At 43.4% G+C, this 18,685-nt stretch overlaps 1 protein-coding gene across 4 annotated transcripts in view; it reads right to left on the bottom strand.

Moving 5' to 3' along the window:
• Window positions 1–2,899: 2,899 nt before the first annotated feature.
• The window catches only part of chd6 (chromodomain helicase DNA binding protein 6), a 106,930-nt gene continuing 91,144 nt past the window's right edge, over window positions 2,900–18,685 (bottom strand). For 3 of the 4 annotated variants that reach the window (XM_037534969.1, XM_037534970.1, XM_037534971.1), the window contains exons 30-38: window positions 17,371–17,579; window positions 15,438–17,285; window positions 13,392–13,537; window positions 12,101–12,316; window positions 10,902–11,366; window positions 10,044–10,241; window positions 7,428–7,571; window positions 7,231–7,335; window positions 2,900–6,107 (exon numbers count right to left, since the gene is read on the bottom strand). In XM_037534969.1, the coding sequence (XP_037390866.1) occupies window positions 5,046–6,107; window positions 7,231–7,335; window positions 7,428–7,571; window positions 10,044–10,241; window positions 10,902–11,366; window positions 12,101–12,316; window positions 13,392–13,537; window positions 15,438–17,285; window positions 17,371–17,579 (4,393 nt within the window). In that variant the 3' untranslated portion in view covers window positions 2,900–5,045. The remainder of the gene's footprint in view (window positions 6,108–7,230; window positions 7,336–7,427; window positions 7,572–10,043; window positions 10,242–10,901; window positions 11,367–12,100; window positions 12,317–13,391; window positions 13,538–15,437; window positions 17,286–17,370; window positions 17,580–18,685) is intronic. The other variant, XM_037534973.1, reaches the window with a different exon arrangement.

Here is an 18,685-nt window from a genome sequence, read left to right as displayed (position 1 = left end):
TTATCTGCTTCTTACCGCTGCTGTATTACACACAGCAAGAGGAGATTAAAACGATATAGCAGTGAATTCTGTACTTTTATGAGATTAAAACTTTAGGGTCTTTAGGGAGAATTTAGAGAAAATTCACAGATGATGTTGCTATGGGAACACAAGAAGATGACCAAAAGCTCGTTTTACTGGAACCTGTTTAACTAACGGAAGAGTGCAGTATTCCGATACACTTCGACACGTTTCGTGTTTCAGAAGTTTGTGTGAAAATACTGTGAAAAGTCACACAGGATGTAGTGACTGGTTGGGTGCATTTTAATTGGTCATATTTGGGCGAATACTTTTAAAGACATAAGAAAGAAATGTTCTCTGTGTCATCACTTTGTGCCGTCAGTGTTCCGTATACCAGCTTCCGGAGAAGGAGCTTGGACTGGACTCTAGAGCAGTGGAGACGTGTTCTCTGGAGTGACAAATCACGCTTCTCTGTCTGGAAATCCGATGGATGAGTCTGGGTTTGGCAGTTGCCAGGAGACGGTACTTGTTTGATTGCATTGTGCCGAGTGTAAAGTTTGGTGGAGGGGGGATTATGGTGTGGGGGTGTTTTCAGGAGTTGGGCTCGGCCCCTTAGTTCCAGTGAAAGGAACTCTTAAAGCTTCAGCACCAAGAGATTTTGGACAATTTCATGCTCCAAACTTTGTGGGAACAGTTTGGGGACGGCCCCTTCCTGTTCCAACATGACTGTACACCAGTGCACAAAGCAGGTCCATAAAGACGTGGATGAGCCAGTTTGGTGTGGAAGAACTTGACTGGCCTGCACAGAGTCCTGACCTCAACCCCATAGAACACCTTTGGGATGAATTAGAGTGGAGACTGTGAGCCAGGCCTTCTCATCCAACATCAGTGTCTGACCTCACAAATGCTCTTCTGGAAGAACGGTCAAAAATTCCCATAAACACTCCTAACCCTTGTGGAAAGCCTTCCCAGAAGAGTTGAAGCTGTTTTAGCTACAAAGGGTGGGCCGACATCATATTAAACCCTATGGATTAAGAATGGGACGTCGCTCAAGTTCATATGTGTGTGAAGCCAGACGAGCGAATACTTTTGGAAATATAGTGTAGGTATTGTGGATAAATGACCAGGAAAAGTGTTTTTTCAATTACGCAGATAGGAAAAGTTGTAAGTGTACGGAATACTGTGCTCATAGGTTGCATAAACAATCCAAGTTACCTTTTATCTCATCAGTTTGTGCCCCACTTTCCCAAAGTTTTAGTTTAAATTATGAACTTTTAGGGCAATGTGAAGCAAATCTGAAAGTCTAGAACCGCAAAATCCTGGAGGGCCCGACTAACTGCATCACAAAAACAATGTATTTTACAGAGGCCAGCACGTATACAACCAGAGAGGCCATTCAGAAACCGGTACCGGAGTGCTTCCCATTTCAAAACATGAAAATTCTACATAATTACCTCAACACACACGGTTCAACATGAAGATGTAACAAACACGTTTAAAATGCTAAATAAGGCAAATAGATTGTAACATAAACTAAAGTAGATCAAAGAAAAACACTTTATATTTGGTGAAAGTCTGGCAAAGCCAAAACAAAGTAAATAAATTACAACACGGAGTCACAGGAAGTGACAAGGCAACGAAACGTAACAGTAAAAGGGGGCTGTGGTTATAGACGAGAGATATAAAGTACGCAGGTCATACCGCCCTCTACAGGTAGTGACGTGTGCAGGCGTGCGCATGCTTCCACACGAACACACGCACACAAAGAAACAGAAAAACTAAAATGATAGTAAAAAGGACGTGAGACGGAAATACGGTCAAACGGGTAAACATTCACCAGAAGGACTGTGCAAAATGTTTTCACATCGGAAAACAAAGAAAAGGCTGAGAGAAGATCTGAAAATCACCCAAAACACTTTCTAAAACCAGAAAAATCAGAAGAGACAGCGACCCTGTTGTGAGATCTGGGGGTAAAGCGCCAAAATTAAAGTCTAGTGTACAGTATGATAAACGCAGAGGGCCTAGAACTGATTTTAAAGTTTCTCCCAATGACCAAACTGGCAAGAGGAAAAAACAAGCAAAAAAAAGAAGAATGTGCTCGTAAACAAAAGTAACAGCAATATACAGCTAGATAGATTTACATGTTTGTTTTTTTATAAAAAAAAAATCTTAATACTACTCTACAGCATGTTCAGATGCATCAGAGGAGAGCGTTTTATAGAAGAAGGCCATGTGCCACATCACCCCGGGTCCTCTGTACTATACACATGGGACAAACACAGGAATGACACTTTTCCCATCTTATTTCCACTCATAGTGTTCATATGGATGAGCAGAGGTGGGCGATATGACACTATATCACAATACTTACCGTGATACCGATAAATCGTGCCACAACGTGCATCCAGATGTAGTCGAGCGGTCAAGACGTGTTTGGTGTCCAAAGTTTGCTTCCTTATTTTAAACTGGACCTACAAGACTCACGGCACCAACACTGGAAGTCAATAGTCACCCAAATCTCACTCAAATAAACAGACCCCCAAAAGCGCCTCCTAGTGACGTTCACGCAGGCGTACAGATTCCACTCCATGGGTGGTGTTTCTATTTATGATTATATAATTATTTTTATAACTATGTAATGTTCTTAAATCTTAAATTCAAAGAACTGAAGACATACAAAAGTGTTCAAGGCACCCTGGTCAAAACACACACAGCTGCTGTTTATCTGCCTACAGTTTATATTTATATTTCGCTGCTGTCGGATCAAAACCTCGCATCTCCAAAATTCTATCTTTACAGGAGAGGGTAAAAACCTACTCTACTTTTAATGTAAGTCAATGGAACCAGACGTCTTTTAGGTCATTTCTTTTGGTCCAGTCATCATGGAATATACACACAATATATAGGCACGTTCTATGGGCACGTTCAAAATATGTCAAAAACTGAAAAATGAGAAAAATGGAGATACGAGGTTTTGTTCCGACAGCAGTAATATATATATTCTTACCTTACTTTTATTTTTAGGGTTATATATGTTGTCTAAGAAGTAGCAAGTAACAAACTGTAAACCTTGGTGATTTACAAGATTAATTTCTTGTTTAATTCTCTTCTTGTTACTTATTTTCTTGAATGCTTTGCTCTCCCTTTGCTGCTGTAGCACTTAATTAATCTTGGGAAACATAATATGTGGACTGTGCAAAAGTTATGGCACATTTACATTATTTTATTCTCAGAAAAATAATAATTGCACGTAGGCATCGTTTTATTTTATTATTTTGATTTTGCTTTTTTGTCTTAGCAAAAATTTAAATTGCAGTTTTTTTTGTGTATTTAAATATACATATTTAAGTGTTTTCCCTATAGATGACGTTAACTTATTACAGTTCGGAAAACATTTAATTTAATATTTAACCTTAAATTTGTGTTGATTTTTTTTTGTTAAAATGACTTAACAAATCCTCTACAGAGACACACTCCTGCACATTTTAGTGCAAAACTGATGTTTATTTGCCGAATTTCATCTTGGGAAACAAAATGTGGACTGTGCAAAAGTAATGGCACATATATTTTACATTATTTTCTAAAAAATTAATTACACATTAATAAAAAGAGAAAAAAGGAAAAAGTAAGCCACGTTAGTGTGTTCTCTGTAAAATACGGGATAACTTATTTTCTCTTAATAAATTGACCAAACGTACGACCAGGAGTGTTTCCTGCGACTGTATGTTTATAAACAGAAACGCCTCTGATGTCTAAAGTGGCAGCTCGCAGCGTTCGGCCACCTGGTGACGTCCCCCCGAGCCTGAGCGATATATTTACCGAAAAGATTTGGGTGACTATTGAGTTCCAGTTTTAGCAACATTAGCCTCGTAGGTCCTGTTAAAGTGAAGAAGCCAAACTTGGACAGTAAACATGAAAAATTAAGCAAATTCCATTTTTGGTCAAACCATTTTTAGGACCGCATAATTCGTTCGGTTTAAATGGAAATGAATCATTAATCTGGATTGTTCCCAAAGTTTTGTGGCACTAGTGTCTCATCAGACATCCACCCTCTGTACAGTGAAACTATTTGTCATATTATTGGCATATTGCCCACCTCTATGAATGAAATGTTTACATATTCTCCACAGGAATAGCTCCACACCTCCGGCAGAACCGTCAAAGTGTTGATGCATTATCTCCCATACTGTTAAAACCCCACCTAAACCCTACTAGAACCCAAGCTCGCCTACGGCACTAACGATTCGCCCCTGTAGCCCACCCATACTGGTCCTCACAGAGCAGACCGCCTCTCTGAAAGACCGAAGGGCATCATTTCAAAGTGACATTGCGGGAATATAACGGGAAAAGACAAACGATACATGATAAATCAATCTCTGGATTGTTCTTTGCTATCTTTTTCAAAAGAAGCAGTGCTTTTTCTCTAAGGTTTCATTGCACTCATCGTGTCACTTATAGCTTTGTACAGACTCGGATGTTTTACAGCTCTACAGTTTCCACTAGAATGAACACATAGCAGCAACTAGGGATGGAGTCCAACGTCACGACAGCAGCGACCCTGCTAATGCACCTATGGAGAGGTGGGTTGGTTTGTCGTTTTTTTATAAGCATCTCTATGGGTAACCTAATCGAATCTCTCGTGACAACAGGAGCACGTTTTGTCTGAAATCCTGTAAACATAATCGTGCCGCTTTCAAACGGCCCTTTACCGTTTACCCTCTACTGCACGCTTTCTCAGGATCCAGGAGGAGTTTATATGGAAAACAAAAGAGAAAATAAAAGATGTAATCACTTCTAATGCGGAGCTAAGCATCCTCCACGGCCTCAGCGGGTCCGGACCCGCTCCCGTGCCGCAACACTGAGAACGATGTTTCCCCTTGTGGTATTGAGACCTGTAAGCGTGTGCATGCTATTATGTCAGAGAATTCCCCTGTTTTGATTAGGCAGCAGATCTATAAACATTAACAAGTGGATAATTAAAGTTCTTTACACAAACTTTTACCAACACAACACACGACGGTAGTGTTTGGAGGGGAGCGCGGAGTCTACAGCACGTCCTCCGAGCCTTTTTCTTCTGCTGCAGAGACGCTACGCCCCGTTACTCCCTCTCCTTCCCTTTCTTTCTTATTGTCAGTGCTCTTGACCTCGGCTGGAGGGTCACAGCAGCTGTGACCTCCAACCTCAGTGGTCTCCACGGCTGGCAGAGCTTCCTCCAGCCTCTTGCTCTCCGCTGTCTGTTCAATCCTCAACCCCTTTGTCTCCCCAGCTTCCACCTGCGTGCCACCACCGCTTCCTTCCGCCCCTCCGTCATCCTTTGCTTTCTTTCTCTTTCGCTTGGGGCTGTTGGTGCTATCTGCTGCCGGCATGGCCGGAAGTGCCATAATGCTGCCGTGCGGGAGGAACATGTGCGGATATAGCAGTCCGTGGGACATTCCTGGGATCAAGAAGGGGTTGAAGGCCAAATGGCTCCCAGTGCTCGTAATGCTAGCACTGCTGCTAGTCGCCACAGGGGCGGCGACAGTCGCCGCGTTCCTTTCGTCCTCGCCTAGTGGCCTTTCGTCCGTGCTCCGTCTGTCAGTACTAGACTCAGGGCTGGCCCTCTCGAGGGGGGCCACTGCGCTGGAGCTGTCCACCAGGCTTGGGGTTAAGGCCACAGGGACGGAGGACGTGGACGTTACTGTCGCCGTGCTGGAGGAGCTGGCAGCTGCGGATGTGCTGGAGGCTGCAGTGGACGGCGGTTGGTTCATCAGCCTGCTCACATGAGCGCCGTACATGGATGGCTGCACCGCCGGCATGCTGTGGAGCATCATGGGTAGCATGCCCAGACTGCTCTTAGTGTCTTCTCCAGGGACAGCAGCAGCGAAACCGTGAGGGAAGCCCATGAGACTGGTTATCGGGATGCCAGGGACATTGCGGAGGTTGGGTAAGCTGACCAGGTCCATGCTACCAATGAGCCCACCGTTCATAAAGAGTGGTCCCATGCCAGCTGGCAGCTCGGGGGCTTTGGGCATCTCGCTACGGGGTCGCCTGCCTCGCCGACGTGCGCCGGAGTCCCGGTTCACCGGTTCAGTGAGGATGCGGGTGAACTTTCCTTCCGGGAGGAATCCCTGGAACGCAGGTGATGACAGATCTTTAGGAATCTCACAACATAAAGTCACTTTGCAAACACTTACTATACACTATATGTCCAAAGGTTTGTAGATAGCAGTGTTTCATCTGAAATTAAAGTATTAATAGTGAGTTTGTGCTGCAGTAACAGCCTCTACTCTTCTATGAAGGCTTTATACTGGACCAGAGGTCGGCAAACATGCAGCTCCAGATCTACATGCGACTGCTTTACTGCTTTCTTGCAGCTCCACAGCAGAATTTGATTTTTTGACAACAATAAAATAACCAATCAATGTATAACTTTAACCCTAAAGAACGTCACACAACAACGCTGACGGCCACCTCGCCTAGCTGGTAACTAACGAAAGGGCAAAAAAAAGAAAGGCTTAAGACGAACATCCATAATTTAAAGACTAATCAACTTATTTGCATTTATAATCACTCCAGCTGGTTTCCTGATACATTTAATCTGCATCAAGAAACTGTCAAACACTAAAAAGTCGTGAAACTTCTCATCCGCCAACTTCTTGATGGAATTGGCCTGTTCCACCTTAAATGGTGCAGCAGTTACATTCTGGCATTTAAGGTTGATCGGGCCAATTCCATCAAGAAGCTGGCGAATGAGAAGCGACTCCAGCCTCGTAAAAAAGACGGAGGTTGAGAGACATTTTACAAGAAACTGTTCTACTTTTGAGGAAAAGTTTCCTGCTGGAGATGCGAGAAAAGCGGCTATAGCTGAGCTGAAGCTTCAAGCAGAGCAGAGTGAGGCTGCATTTTCACTTAGATCATATATTTTAGTCCATACAGCACATCAGCACATACTGAGACACTTTTACAGCCAGGATGGTAAAATGTTACTTCAACAGGTGGATTGATTTTTATTTAAGGACAAAATGGTTTTCTCAACATTTGGATTGCCGACCCCTGGAGAAGATGTTGGAACATTGCTGTGAAGATTTGATTGAGCATTAGTGAGGTCAGGTACTGATACGGGATGGTCAGTACCTTTGGTCTGATCAATAATCATCTGGGTACTTTTGGACATGTACTGTATATATAAGTATGTCACATCCTTTGACTGCGTTAATAAAAAAATAAGCATGGTATTAGTTGAGGACTTACTGAATGCTTCACTACATCTGCCCAGTCGGGAGCTATGGAATATTCGGAGTTTGCATCCAGCCATTGGGAAAGCTCCTTAATGGCTGGGGCCATAGCGCCACCCAGCTAAGACCAGTGGAATTAAAGCATTAAAAGTCAGTGTTGTGAGATGACGTAACATTCTTTGAAAGCAGTAATGGTAAGTTAACGTCTCTTACCCTGCGCCCTGTGCTCCTGTGCACTACAGGCACTCTCTCCTCTCCGGTGAGGGAGTTCACGTCCAACTTGGTGGGGTCTTTACAGCGATGCCTCCTCTGTTTTGGACGTTCAACAAAACCGTGCATTATGCCTGCGGTCTGAGACTGACAGAAGAAGGACAGATGAGACAGGAACGAGAACAAGAAATTCAGTCTTTTAAGTTTGTGCTCTTTTGTTCCCAGCTGAGTGTAATGTTGATCTTACTGTAATGTTGAACTCTGCATTCAGAAACATTAGCTTTGTTAGTAATAATGCAACCAATAAGGATTAATAATCATACAGAGCATTTAGTGATGCTGAAACACTGACTATTAGAGTTGTGAAAATACACCGATGCATCATTTATATATATATATATTAAATGCATAGTATCTCACTTTCATAGTATCACAATTGAGCACAATGTGGACACGTTCACTGTGAGGTGGACTCACTTGTGCGGCCAGCTGTTTAGACATTAATGGCTGTGTGTTTAGTTCTTTAGTTCTGACAGTAAATCTGCACTGCTATACAAGCTGCACACTGACCACTTTAAGTTAGATCAGAGTTTCATTTCTATAAAGTCGTCCCATCAAAAGATAGAATAAGATATTTGCAGAAATGGTGTACTCACTTTTGTGAGATACTGTCTATATATATATAAATAACATAAATAAACTCTCTCTATTTTATACACACACACACACACACACACACACACACAGGACATTTATTTTTAGATAGTTGAAATACACTCCAAACACAAAAAATATTTCAGAATATTTTCCCACATTAACCAAATGCATTTTAAAATGCATTTATTTTAAAATGTATGGGAAAATATAACACACAGAAAAGTTTCATACAAAATAAATGTGTGAAAATGTGTTTATCAAATCCATTAGAAATATGAAAACAGCCAGAATCCTGTCTAATATGCTTCACTGTCTGATAAGCTTCACTGTCTAATACGCTTCACTGTCTGATACGCTTCACTGTCTGATGCGCTTCACTGTCTGATGCTCTTCACTGTCTGATACGCTTCACTGTCTGATGCTCTTCACTGTCTGATACGCTTCACTGTCTGATGCTCTTCACTGTCTAATGCGCTTCACTGTCTGATGCTCTTCACTGTCTAATACGCTTCACTGTCTGATGCGCTTCACTGTCTGATGCTCTTCACTGTCTGATACGCTTCACTGTCTGATGCTCTTCACTGTCTGATACGCTTCACTGTCTGATGCTCTTCACTGTCTGATACGCTTCACTGTCTGATGCTCTTCACTGTCTAATGCGCTTCACTGTCTGATGCTCTTCACTGTCTAATACGCTTCACTGTCTGATGCTCTTCACTGTCTGATGCTCTTCACTGTCTGATGAGCTTCACTGTCTGATGCGCTTCACTGTCTGATGCGCTTCACTGTCTGATGCGCTTCACTGTCTGATGCGCTTCACTGTCTGATGCGCTTCACAGTCTAATACGCTTCACTGTCTGATGCGCTTCACTGTCTGATGCTCTTCACTGTCTGATGAGCTTCACAGTCTAATACGCTTCACTGTCTGATGCGCTTCACTGTCTGATGCTCTTCACTGTCTAATACGCTTCACTGTCTGATGCTCTTCACTGTCTGATGCGCTTCACTGTCTGATGAGCTTCACTGTCTGATGAGCTTCACAGTCTAATACGCTTCACTGTCTGATGCGCTTCACTGTCTGATGCGCTTCACTGTCTAATACGCTTCACTGTCTGATGCTCTTCACTGTCTAATATGCTTCACTGTCTGATGCTCTTCACTGTCTAATACGCTTCACTGTCTGATGCTCTTCACTGTCTAATACGCTTCACTGTCTGTTGCTCTTCACTGTCTAATGCTCTTCACTGTCTGATGCTCTTCTTTGTCTAATGCTCTTCACTGTCTGATATGCTTCACTGTCTAATACACTTCACTGTCTGATGCTCTTCACTGTCTAATACGCTTCACTGTCTGTTGCTCTTCACTGTCTGATGCTCTTCTTTGTCTAATATGCTTCACTGTCTGATGCTCTTCACTGTCTGATATGCTTCACTGTCTGATGCGCTTCACTGTCTAATACACTTCACTGTCTGATGCTCTTCACTGTCTAATACACTTCACTGTCTGATGCTCTTCACTGTCTGATGCTCTTCACTGTCTGATACGCTTCACTGTCTGATACTGTTTGACACTGCGCCCTTTACGGTGCAACGGGGAAAATCTAACAAGAATGTGGAGAATATCTGACTTCAGCTTCATATCACTGAAGAATTACGGGGGTGATAATAAATAATTGCCCCCTCTTTGAAGGCGTATGATCCCTAAATGTAACTAAAGCCCAGCAGTGAGGAGCTGAACTTTACCCTCCTCTGCTGTCACTGCAGACGGGCAGGGTCGCCAACAGAGCGGCGCAAGAAGCTGTTAATGAAGTGAGGGTCTCATTTCAGAGGGAAGATCTCAATCACTGCCCTGTAGCTCAGTTAAAGGGGTTAGAGCGACACTCAATAAACAAGGGGTAGGGGTAAAAAGTTGGATTGGGCCTAAATAATTGGTTTCTAGGCACTAAACATTTGGTTGACTGACCGGTGGAAAAGCAGGGAGCTCCAAGCTGTAGCTGGGGTTCTGTCTGAGCCATTCCATCAGACTTTTACTGGCTGCCTCTCTGTCCACACTTGTGGTCAGTGGCTCTGTGGAAGGAGGAGCTGAAGGGGCAGCGGAGGGACGTTCTGGCTGAGAGGAGGTGGAGGACACGATGGCATGGTTGAGCCCCTCTTGTCGTGCCTATATATTACATAAAAAACATTGAAGATGTGGTGGGTTAGTCTTAAGTCCTGAGACTCGAGTGTTGATATTCTAGTTATTTTGTTCTTAAGCAAATTTAATGCTGTTTCAACACTGAACACCAAAAAAAATGATGGTAACAGTGATGTAGCATATTTAATGAAAGCATGTTAGTACTGTATTGTCACTGTTATATATATATATATATATATATATATATATATATATATATATATATATATATATATATATATATTTATAAAACATTATTGGGTAATCATTGTGCTGTTAAGGAGAATTTATTTAAGATTTATGTGGTTTTATGTACCAAAAACAGCCATAAAATAGTTTTGTCTTTCTGTGCCTTGAAGACTGGTATGTAAATGAGCTCTGTTCTGATTGGCTGCCCTGTATTGTTCCCTCAGTCAGAAAGCAGCCCGTTCTATAGCACTTCTTAACCTGCTGTGGGCTGATCAGGCTGATATATGCAGCTGGACTGGTTCTGGTGAAATCACAGAAGCAATGGATTTAAACCAAGCAGATTTTGCAGCATAGTTTCCATATATGGACTGTAAGGACTGTAGCATTGTGCATTAAAACTCCTTCAATTAAAAAAGGAAAGCATTAAATTCAGTTTTCCATGATATGGGCAGAAATTACCTGTTGCTCAGGTAAATGTATGCCTTGTCCCTTCATGAATCCCAGATCAGAATCTTCCACATTTCTTCTCCGCCCTCTCCTTCTCCGCATTATCGAGTCATCACGCCGAAGGCTACCATTAACAATCTGCCCTGTAACAGGGTGTATAAGGCCTGCTTGCAGAATGCCAGCCATGTCCAGTCCCATCGAGCCCAGGCCGGGAATCTTATGAGGTGCTGATTGGACAGAATGGGTCATGTGACTCATTGGGCCAGTCTCCCCACCAACCGCAAGTTCTGTGGACTTGGACAGGTCCATGGCCGCTTCTTGCCACCCGTTGAGAAGGAGCGCGCTTCCACGGTGAGAGACGCCAACTTGAATTTTTTCTCCAAGATGGCTTGATTTGGCGAGAACCTCCGCCTCGAACTCGAAGCCTCGCCTGGGACGCTTGAGTTCGGGAAGAAACGCAGGGGTCACCAAGCGCTCCTGACAGGAAAAGAGAGACAGATTAAAGGGAAGGTTAAATATCAAAGGGCTGAAGACGCAGCATCTGAAATGATGATGTTATGGTTGTAAAGAACATAAACAGGATGATCTTCCTAAAACTAGACTATGTGTCCAAAGGGATCCACACAGCCCTTCTAATGAGCGAATTAAGACTCATGTTTCATTTCTGGGTTGACGACAGGTTTGTTGTCCATTAGACAATGTTGATGCGCATGCCAGCGCCCCCGGCGTTGGATTGGTTTAGAGAGTTTTCCACTCCCTAATAAGTCTCGTAACACCCCCATATTTAGCCCATTTTTCATGGCTGTTCCCAGATGGTCTTGTTATGCTTGGCGCCGCGAACCTAAAAGTCACCAAATGTGAGCTAGAGGGGTATAAAGCTCTCCAGCAGTGGGCTGTGGAGCAGTGAAACTGTTCTCTGGACTGATGGAGCTCCATCCAATACCTTTGGGTTGATTACTGATCCAGAACTGACCATCCAACATCAGGACCTGACCTCAGTAATGCTCTCATGAATGCTGAATACAATCAAATCAAAAATGTTCCTACATCTAGTGTTACTGCAGCAAAAGGGGACAAACTCAGTATTAATATTCTTCATTTCAGAACAAACACTGCTGTCTACAAACTTTCAGAAACACAGTGTACATTATCTGTCGTAACTTTGGCTGCAGCTCCGCCCTTATTCTAAAAGTGCTAAGATGTGATGTTACCTTCTGTATTCGGGGTACTGAGTGTGGGATGTTGAAGTTAAGGCTCTGAGGTAGAGGCATTCTGGCAGACAGAAACCCTGCTCTCTGCTGGGCACTGTTGGCCGTGCAGGTGTTGGCCACTGAGCTGGGAGACTCGTACTGCTGAGTCGAGGAAGGCCATTTCCCCTTTAAAATGGCATGGCATATGCTGTCGATGCGGTTGATGATCACTCTGTCCTGTGTAGAGTGAAGAAATTGCATAAAAATAAAGTAACGGCACCTTAAGGCAACACTTACACAGCAGGTAAAAGCAGCCCAAATCTGATTTTTTTTGTTTGGCTGTTCACAATATGGGCGGCACGGCGACATGGCTGTGCGGTGGGTAGCGCTGTCCCCTCACAGCAAGGAGGGCCTGGGTTCGATTCTGGCTCCAACACTGGGTCCTCTCTGTGTCTGCATGGGTTTCCTCTGGGTTCTCCGGTTTCCTCCTACAGTCCTACATGCATACTCCTACAGTCAAGACATGCAGTCAGGCTAATTGGACATGGTAAACTGCGCCTAGGTGTGAGTGAATGTCTATGTCTGTCAGTCTGTCTGCCCTGCGATGGACTGGCGACCTGTCCAGGGTGTATCCTGCCTTCCGCCTGATGACCACTGGGATAGGCTCCAGCTCCCCCTGCGATCCTGAGGGAGAAGTGGCTTAGAAAATGTGCGTTTGTTCACAATATCTTTTAAATGTGATCTGTATGCATGATCAGTCTGAACAGATCAGCTCCTAAACTGACCCACATGGGTAAAAGATCAGAGTGTCACGCTGCTTCACGCAACTCATCCAGATGTAAACAATCACGACCGCCAATGAATGCCAGTCGCTTCCGGAGAATCAGCTTCATCTTCACCAGCATCACAGGAGCCATCATGTATCTTCACTGACCGGCAGCTGGGCACATCACCCAGAAAGATACATGCCTTCTAATTTTGTGGTACAGAATCATCACCCAAAATGTTTCTGAGTCTCAGCAGCGTGAAATTGAGACGACTGTCTAGTTGGATTGACGTAAAGTCGCGTGAATTCTGATCTGGCTATTCATTTTGCACTGCTACACATCGGATTTCAGCATCACATATGAAAGCGTCGCAAGTCGGAATCGAAAACATCAGATTCAGTGTGTTTATCTGTCCACACTGACACACAGACACACATCTGTGTCACATATCGGATTTGGGCCACTTTCACCTGCTGTGTGAACAAAGCTGGAATAGCAGTATCTGTCATGAGAAGTAAAGATGATCCTCAGAACATGCACAGTACCTTAGGCCATTCAGAGAAGGAGTACAGAGCTTTCTCCTGCAGAAGCTGAGCGATGGTTGGCTCTCTTACATCATGGAGATTGTCTGCCACCTCACATCCTGGTGGAGCAAACCGCGGCGCATCAACAAAACCATCTCCCAGCAGAGCTGAACACATACACAGTTCAACATACAAGGAACAATCAGCTATAGAGGAGCTAATATTTCATATTTACTATTGTGGCTTATTTTTAGTGATAATGCAACATGAACAGATGGGGTTCATTCCCAAAATATGTGGATCTTTCTACTTAACTGGTTCCAAGCCAGAGCTGAAAACACATTTGGGGCTTTTAACTAATCTGAGACTTTAGACTAAAATCCTTTTACTTGGAGCAACTTTATATCTTAGTTACGATTATTTTATTAAAACACATGATGGAACATTCCACTTCGTCACTAATAAGACAATCATAACACTACCCAAACCCAAATATACACACACACACACACACGTATGTATAAATATATATATATATATATATATATATATATACATACATACACACACACACACACACACACACACACACACACACATTTATATATATATATATATATATATATATATATATATATATATATATATATATATATTATACAACCCCGTTTCCAAAAAAGTTGTGTGCTTTGCAGAATGTGAATAAAAATAGTATGCAATGAAGTGCAAATCGTGTAATTTTTACAGTAAAACACTACAAAGACAACAGATCAAATGTTGAAACTGAGAATTTTTTTTTAACATATGTCCATTCTGAATTTGATGCCAGCGACATGTTTCAAAAAAGTTGGGACAGGGTTGTGCTTACTGCTGTGTTTCATCACCTCTTCTTTTACCAGCATTCTGTACGTTTTTGGGAATTAAGGAGTCACGGCTGTAGTTTAGAGAGTGAAATGTTTTCTCATTCTTGTTTGAAACAGGATCTCAGCTGCTCAACAGCTCATTTGTTGTATTTTTCACTTTATAATGCACCAGATGTTTTCAGTGGTGACAGGTCTGGACTGCAATCAGGTCAGTGTAGCTCCCAGACTTTTTTAACACAGAGCCATGATATTGTCGGCTTTTGAACTGTGCACTGATAACAAGCTAAGAGGTCTTCAGCCCGGAGGACACAGTGTCCATGATTTCCAAAAAGAATTTCAGATGTTGATTCGTCGGCCCTCAGGACGCTTTTCTACTTCCCCTCAGTCCATTTTAAATGAGCTCGGGCCCAGAGAAGGTGGCAGCATTTCTGGATCCAGTTTATATCTGGTTTCTTCTTTGAGTTTTAGAGTTTAACAGCATTTGTGGATGCCGTGATGAACTGTGTTCAAAGACAGTGGTTTTCAGAAGTGTTTCTGAGCCCATGCAGTGATTTCCACTACAGAATCATGTCTGTTTTAATGCAGTGCTGCCTGAGGGCCCAAAGATCACAGCCAGCAGATACTGATTTTTGGCCTCATCCCTCACAGACAGAGATTTCTCCAGATTCTCTGACACTTTTAATGATATTATGTACTATAGACGATGAAAAGCAGAAGTTCTTTGCTGTTTTATGTTGAGAAACGTTCTTCTTGAACTGTTGCTCTATTTGATGGTGCTGTTTTTCACAGAGTGGTGACCCCTCCTCATCTTTACTTCTAAAAGACTCCGCCTCTCTGAGATTTCCTTTATACCCAGTCATGTTACTGACCTGTTGCTAATCAACCACCAGGTGTTTTTTTTTTAAGCATTACACAACTTTACCAGCCTTTTGTTCCCCCGTCCCAACTTTTTTTGGAATGTGCTGTTGGCATCAAATTCAAAATGAGCAAATATTTTTCAAAAAACAATAAAATTTCTCAGTTTCAACATTTGTCATCTTTGTTCTATTTTCAATGAAATATAGGATTTAAATGATTTGCACATCATTTTGCACAATAACAATGTAAAATCAATTTACTGCACAGCCCTATTGTGAACTTCATATTACTTCAACAACTTTCTACAAAACAAAACAAAGTTCTAAAAATACGAACAAAATGGCACCTGGACTCTTTGCTTCCTCTTCCTTTATCTCATCCTTCACTTCCAGAACAGCAGTCTGGTCCAGGTGAGGGGTCAGTGTAGTGCTGTCAGGCTCAGGCTTGACCTCGGCCCCTCCTGGATCCAGGAGGAACTCCTGTTTTATGTGAGGGCCCATCTCAGCATCTGGGAATGTGTGGCTGTCTGGTGCTGTACTGGAAAGAGAGGGAGATAAAGGAAACGATGACGGCAAAGGTTCCTCTGCTGAGAGAGTGGTGTCGTCTGGAGTATTTTCCACCATTGGTTCTAGGGGTTCTTTCCCAGGCTCTTCAGAGGACTCTTTCTCCATGTGTTCCTCATTAGGATCTTGGGGAGAAGACCCTTCAAATGATTCCCCTAGGGCGTCTTTGCAGGGCATAGTGTATGGTTCTTCTAAGGGCACTTTACCTGACTCCATTAGGAGTTTCTCACAAGGTTCTTCCAAGGACACTTCACAAGGATCCTTCAACTGCTCCTCACTTGAATCCTCAAATGGTACCTTGCACTCTGATTTTAGGGGCTCCACCGAAGGTTCTGCAGAAGACAAGTCTTCCTTTGTCAAAGGACTGTCACTAGCTTGGGAGGGATCTTCTTTCTCAAAGTGATATTCCATATGTTCTGCTCCACCTTCTGGACTGGGGTCACTGTGTGTGATGTCAGAATCATTCAGCTTCTCTTCTAGATCCTCGCTCATTGGCTCCGCTTGGTCCATGCTCACATCTGACAGCACAAGAGGTTGTGGGGGAACATATTCTGGAGGACTATCAGATAAATCCGGTTGTTCCACGGATGTCTCTCCAATCTCCTTAAACAACATGAAGCTTGGCGCTAGCGGTTCTACCGGGTTGCTTTGCGAGTCTGAACTGGGCATGCTCAAGCAGTCTGTGAGAGGATCATCCCGTTCCTGTCCATCTTCATTTTGTGAAGGGTCCAGGAATCCTGTTTCCAATGCAGGCGTGCCCAAGATTGGATCAGCCTCATTGAAAATATCAGATGGTTCGGCATGGTCTGAGCTCTCCCACGGTGTCTGTAGTTCATTCAACTCCACTGAGGGGGCCATTAAGCCTGTCTCCTCTGAGGAACCCTGCTCTCCAACCAAAACGTCACTACGAAGCTTTCCAGCGATTGAGTCAGCCATGTCTCCTTGCGCCCCGCTTAGCTCTCCTTGTACACCATATGAGTTTAACATACTCTGGCCAGCAGAAGCTGAATTAAATGGGAATCCATTGAAGGCCTCTTTGCCAGACTTGCTGTGGAGCGAGTCTGAGGTCAAGCCTTCATGCTGTAAGGACCCAAGCTCCAACGAGTCGTCCAGTGGTGGGCAATCCAAGAAGCCTTCCCTGGTACTTCCAGGTTCTGATGCTACTGCAGCTTCGGAAGGTCCATGAACATGCATGTGATGCTGTGCTTGTGAGGGGTGCAAAGTTGGAGGATGGTATTCCGGAGGCTGAGGGGAATGGCACTGTCCCAAATTAGTGTCATACAGGCAGCAGTGCTGATGTGGAAGGCCTGATGCCGGGTATCCATAGTTTTCTTTGTGGACGTAATTGCGATGAGCGTCTAGGAATGACAGCTGTGAATCATTGAGAATGTAGAAGTCAGTGCGGCTGAGGCCATGCTTGGCCACTCCGATGAGAAGGTCCCGGTCATGTTTGCCACACTCCCACCAAACAGGCAGGTAAAGGCTAGGACGGCAAAGCTTCAGACGCTCCCCCAGAAGGGGGTGACGCAACACCTGCTCACGGACCTTCCGCAGGAGCTCAATGCGGTACAAAGTGCGGGCAGCTCGTTCTTCAGTAATGGGTTCCACAAATATAGTGGGGTCAACTGGACCTGCATGGGAGAAGGAAAGAGAGTTTAAAACATCCTAACAAGTGCACAAATCCAGCTATTCATCAAATCACCCATCCATCTCTACCTTCATCCTTCCTTGGCGGCAGTCTGCAGGCCGTACGGCACATAGACACAAAGCACCAGAAATATCTCTCCAAACTTTCGTCTGTTTTTCTCTCCAAACGTGCAAAGACACGGAACTGGCTCCAGTCAAAGATCTTCTTGTCTGGGTCGTACACCACCCCGAAGGAGGAAACGGTACGGTAAAAGTCAGCCTGCTCACGCCGTGTCCACCTGCAATGCCAATAAGTTATGAACTTGCAGAATTGTCAGTCAGTCTCGGTATCCAGGAAGACCTCATCAAAAAACAAAACATAATAGAGGAGTCTACTGATTCAGTCATGGTCAATGCGGCTGCTACAGAAACAATGAGTTGAGTTCCTTTCTTCCAGTGTAATTTTCATTCATTCAACTGAGCAGATATTATTGCTGGCCTGAAAACTTCAAGTACTGAAGTTCAACTACAACTACATACCACTCCGTTAGTTAGGTAGGTAGGTAGGTAGGTAGGGACATCAGGCATAATATTATGACCATTATGACCATTAAAGTATTGTTTCTACGCTCATTGTCCACTTTATCAGCTCCACTTACTGTATAGCTGCACTTTGTAGTTCTACAGTTTCAGACTGTAGTCCATCTGATTCTCTGATACTCTGTTACCCTGTTCTTCAGTGGTCAGGACCCCCATGGACCCTCACAGAGCAGGTACTATTTGGGTGGTGGATCATTCTCAACACTGCAGTAACACTGACGTGGTGGTGGTGGTGTGTTAGTGTACTGAAGAACAGGTTTTTAGTGTGAGCAATTAAGAAAGAAAGAAAAGCTATTTTAAAAACGTTGATTTTATTCTTTATAGTTGTAGTGAAAAAGGCTGAGAACCCATTCTCTAAACTATTGGATGATATGAAAAATGGGCTGACGTACAACAGAATCACAAAAACTTTAATGAATCATCTTTAAAATGTATGTATAGGGACCCTTATCTGAATACCACTAGGTGGGCTACATAGGGATCTAGTCAACACCCTACAGCTTATCTATAGCGTACTAAACTATATAAAATAGCCATTTAGTAATATTTGATAATATTTGATGATTTTGGTGTGGTAGTTTCAGTGCGGCTCCTTTTGAGACAGGCCGGATGGTTGTGCTGTCAAGTTTTAAACCTGTTGTAAAAACTGTTTAACTACACTCCTAAAAAAGATGCTTCATCAAGGGTTCTTTGGGAAAGAACACAGTTCTTTATAGAGCACTCAAAAACCCTTTGCATTATTAAAGAGTTCTATATACATTTAAAATTGACACCACAATATTGATGCAGCTCAGAGTTAGTCACG

This window comes from Pygocentrus nattereri, chromosome 26, assembly GCF_015220715.1.
Source record: "Pygocentrus nattereri isolate fPygNat1 chromosome 26, fPygNat1.pri, whole genome shotgun sequence".
NCBI lineage: Eukaryota > Metazoa > Chordata > Actinopteri > Characiformes > Serrasalmidae > Pygocentrus > Pygocentrus nattereri.
This window is presented reverse-complemented; position numbering and strand designations above follow the sequence as displayed.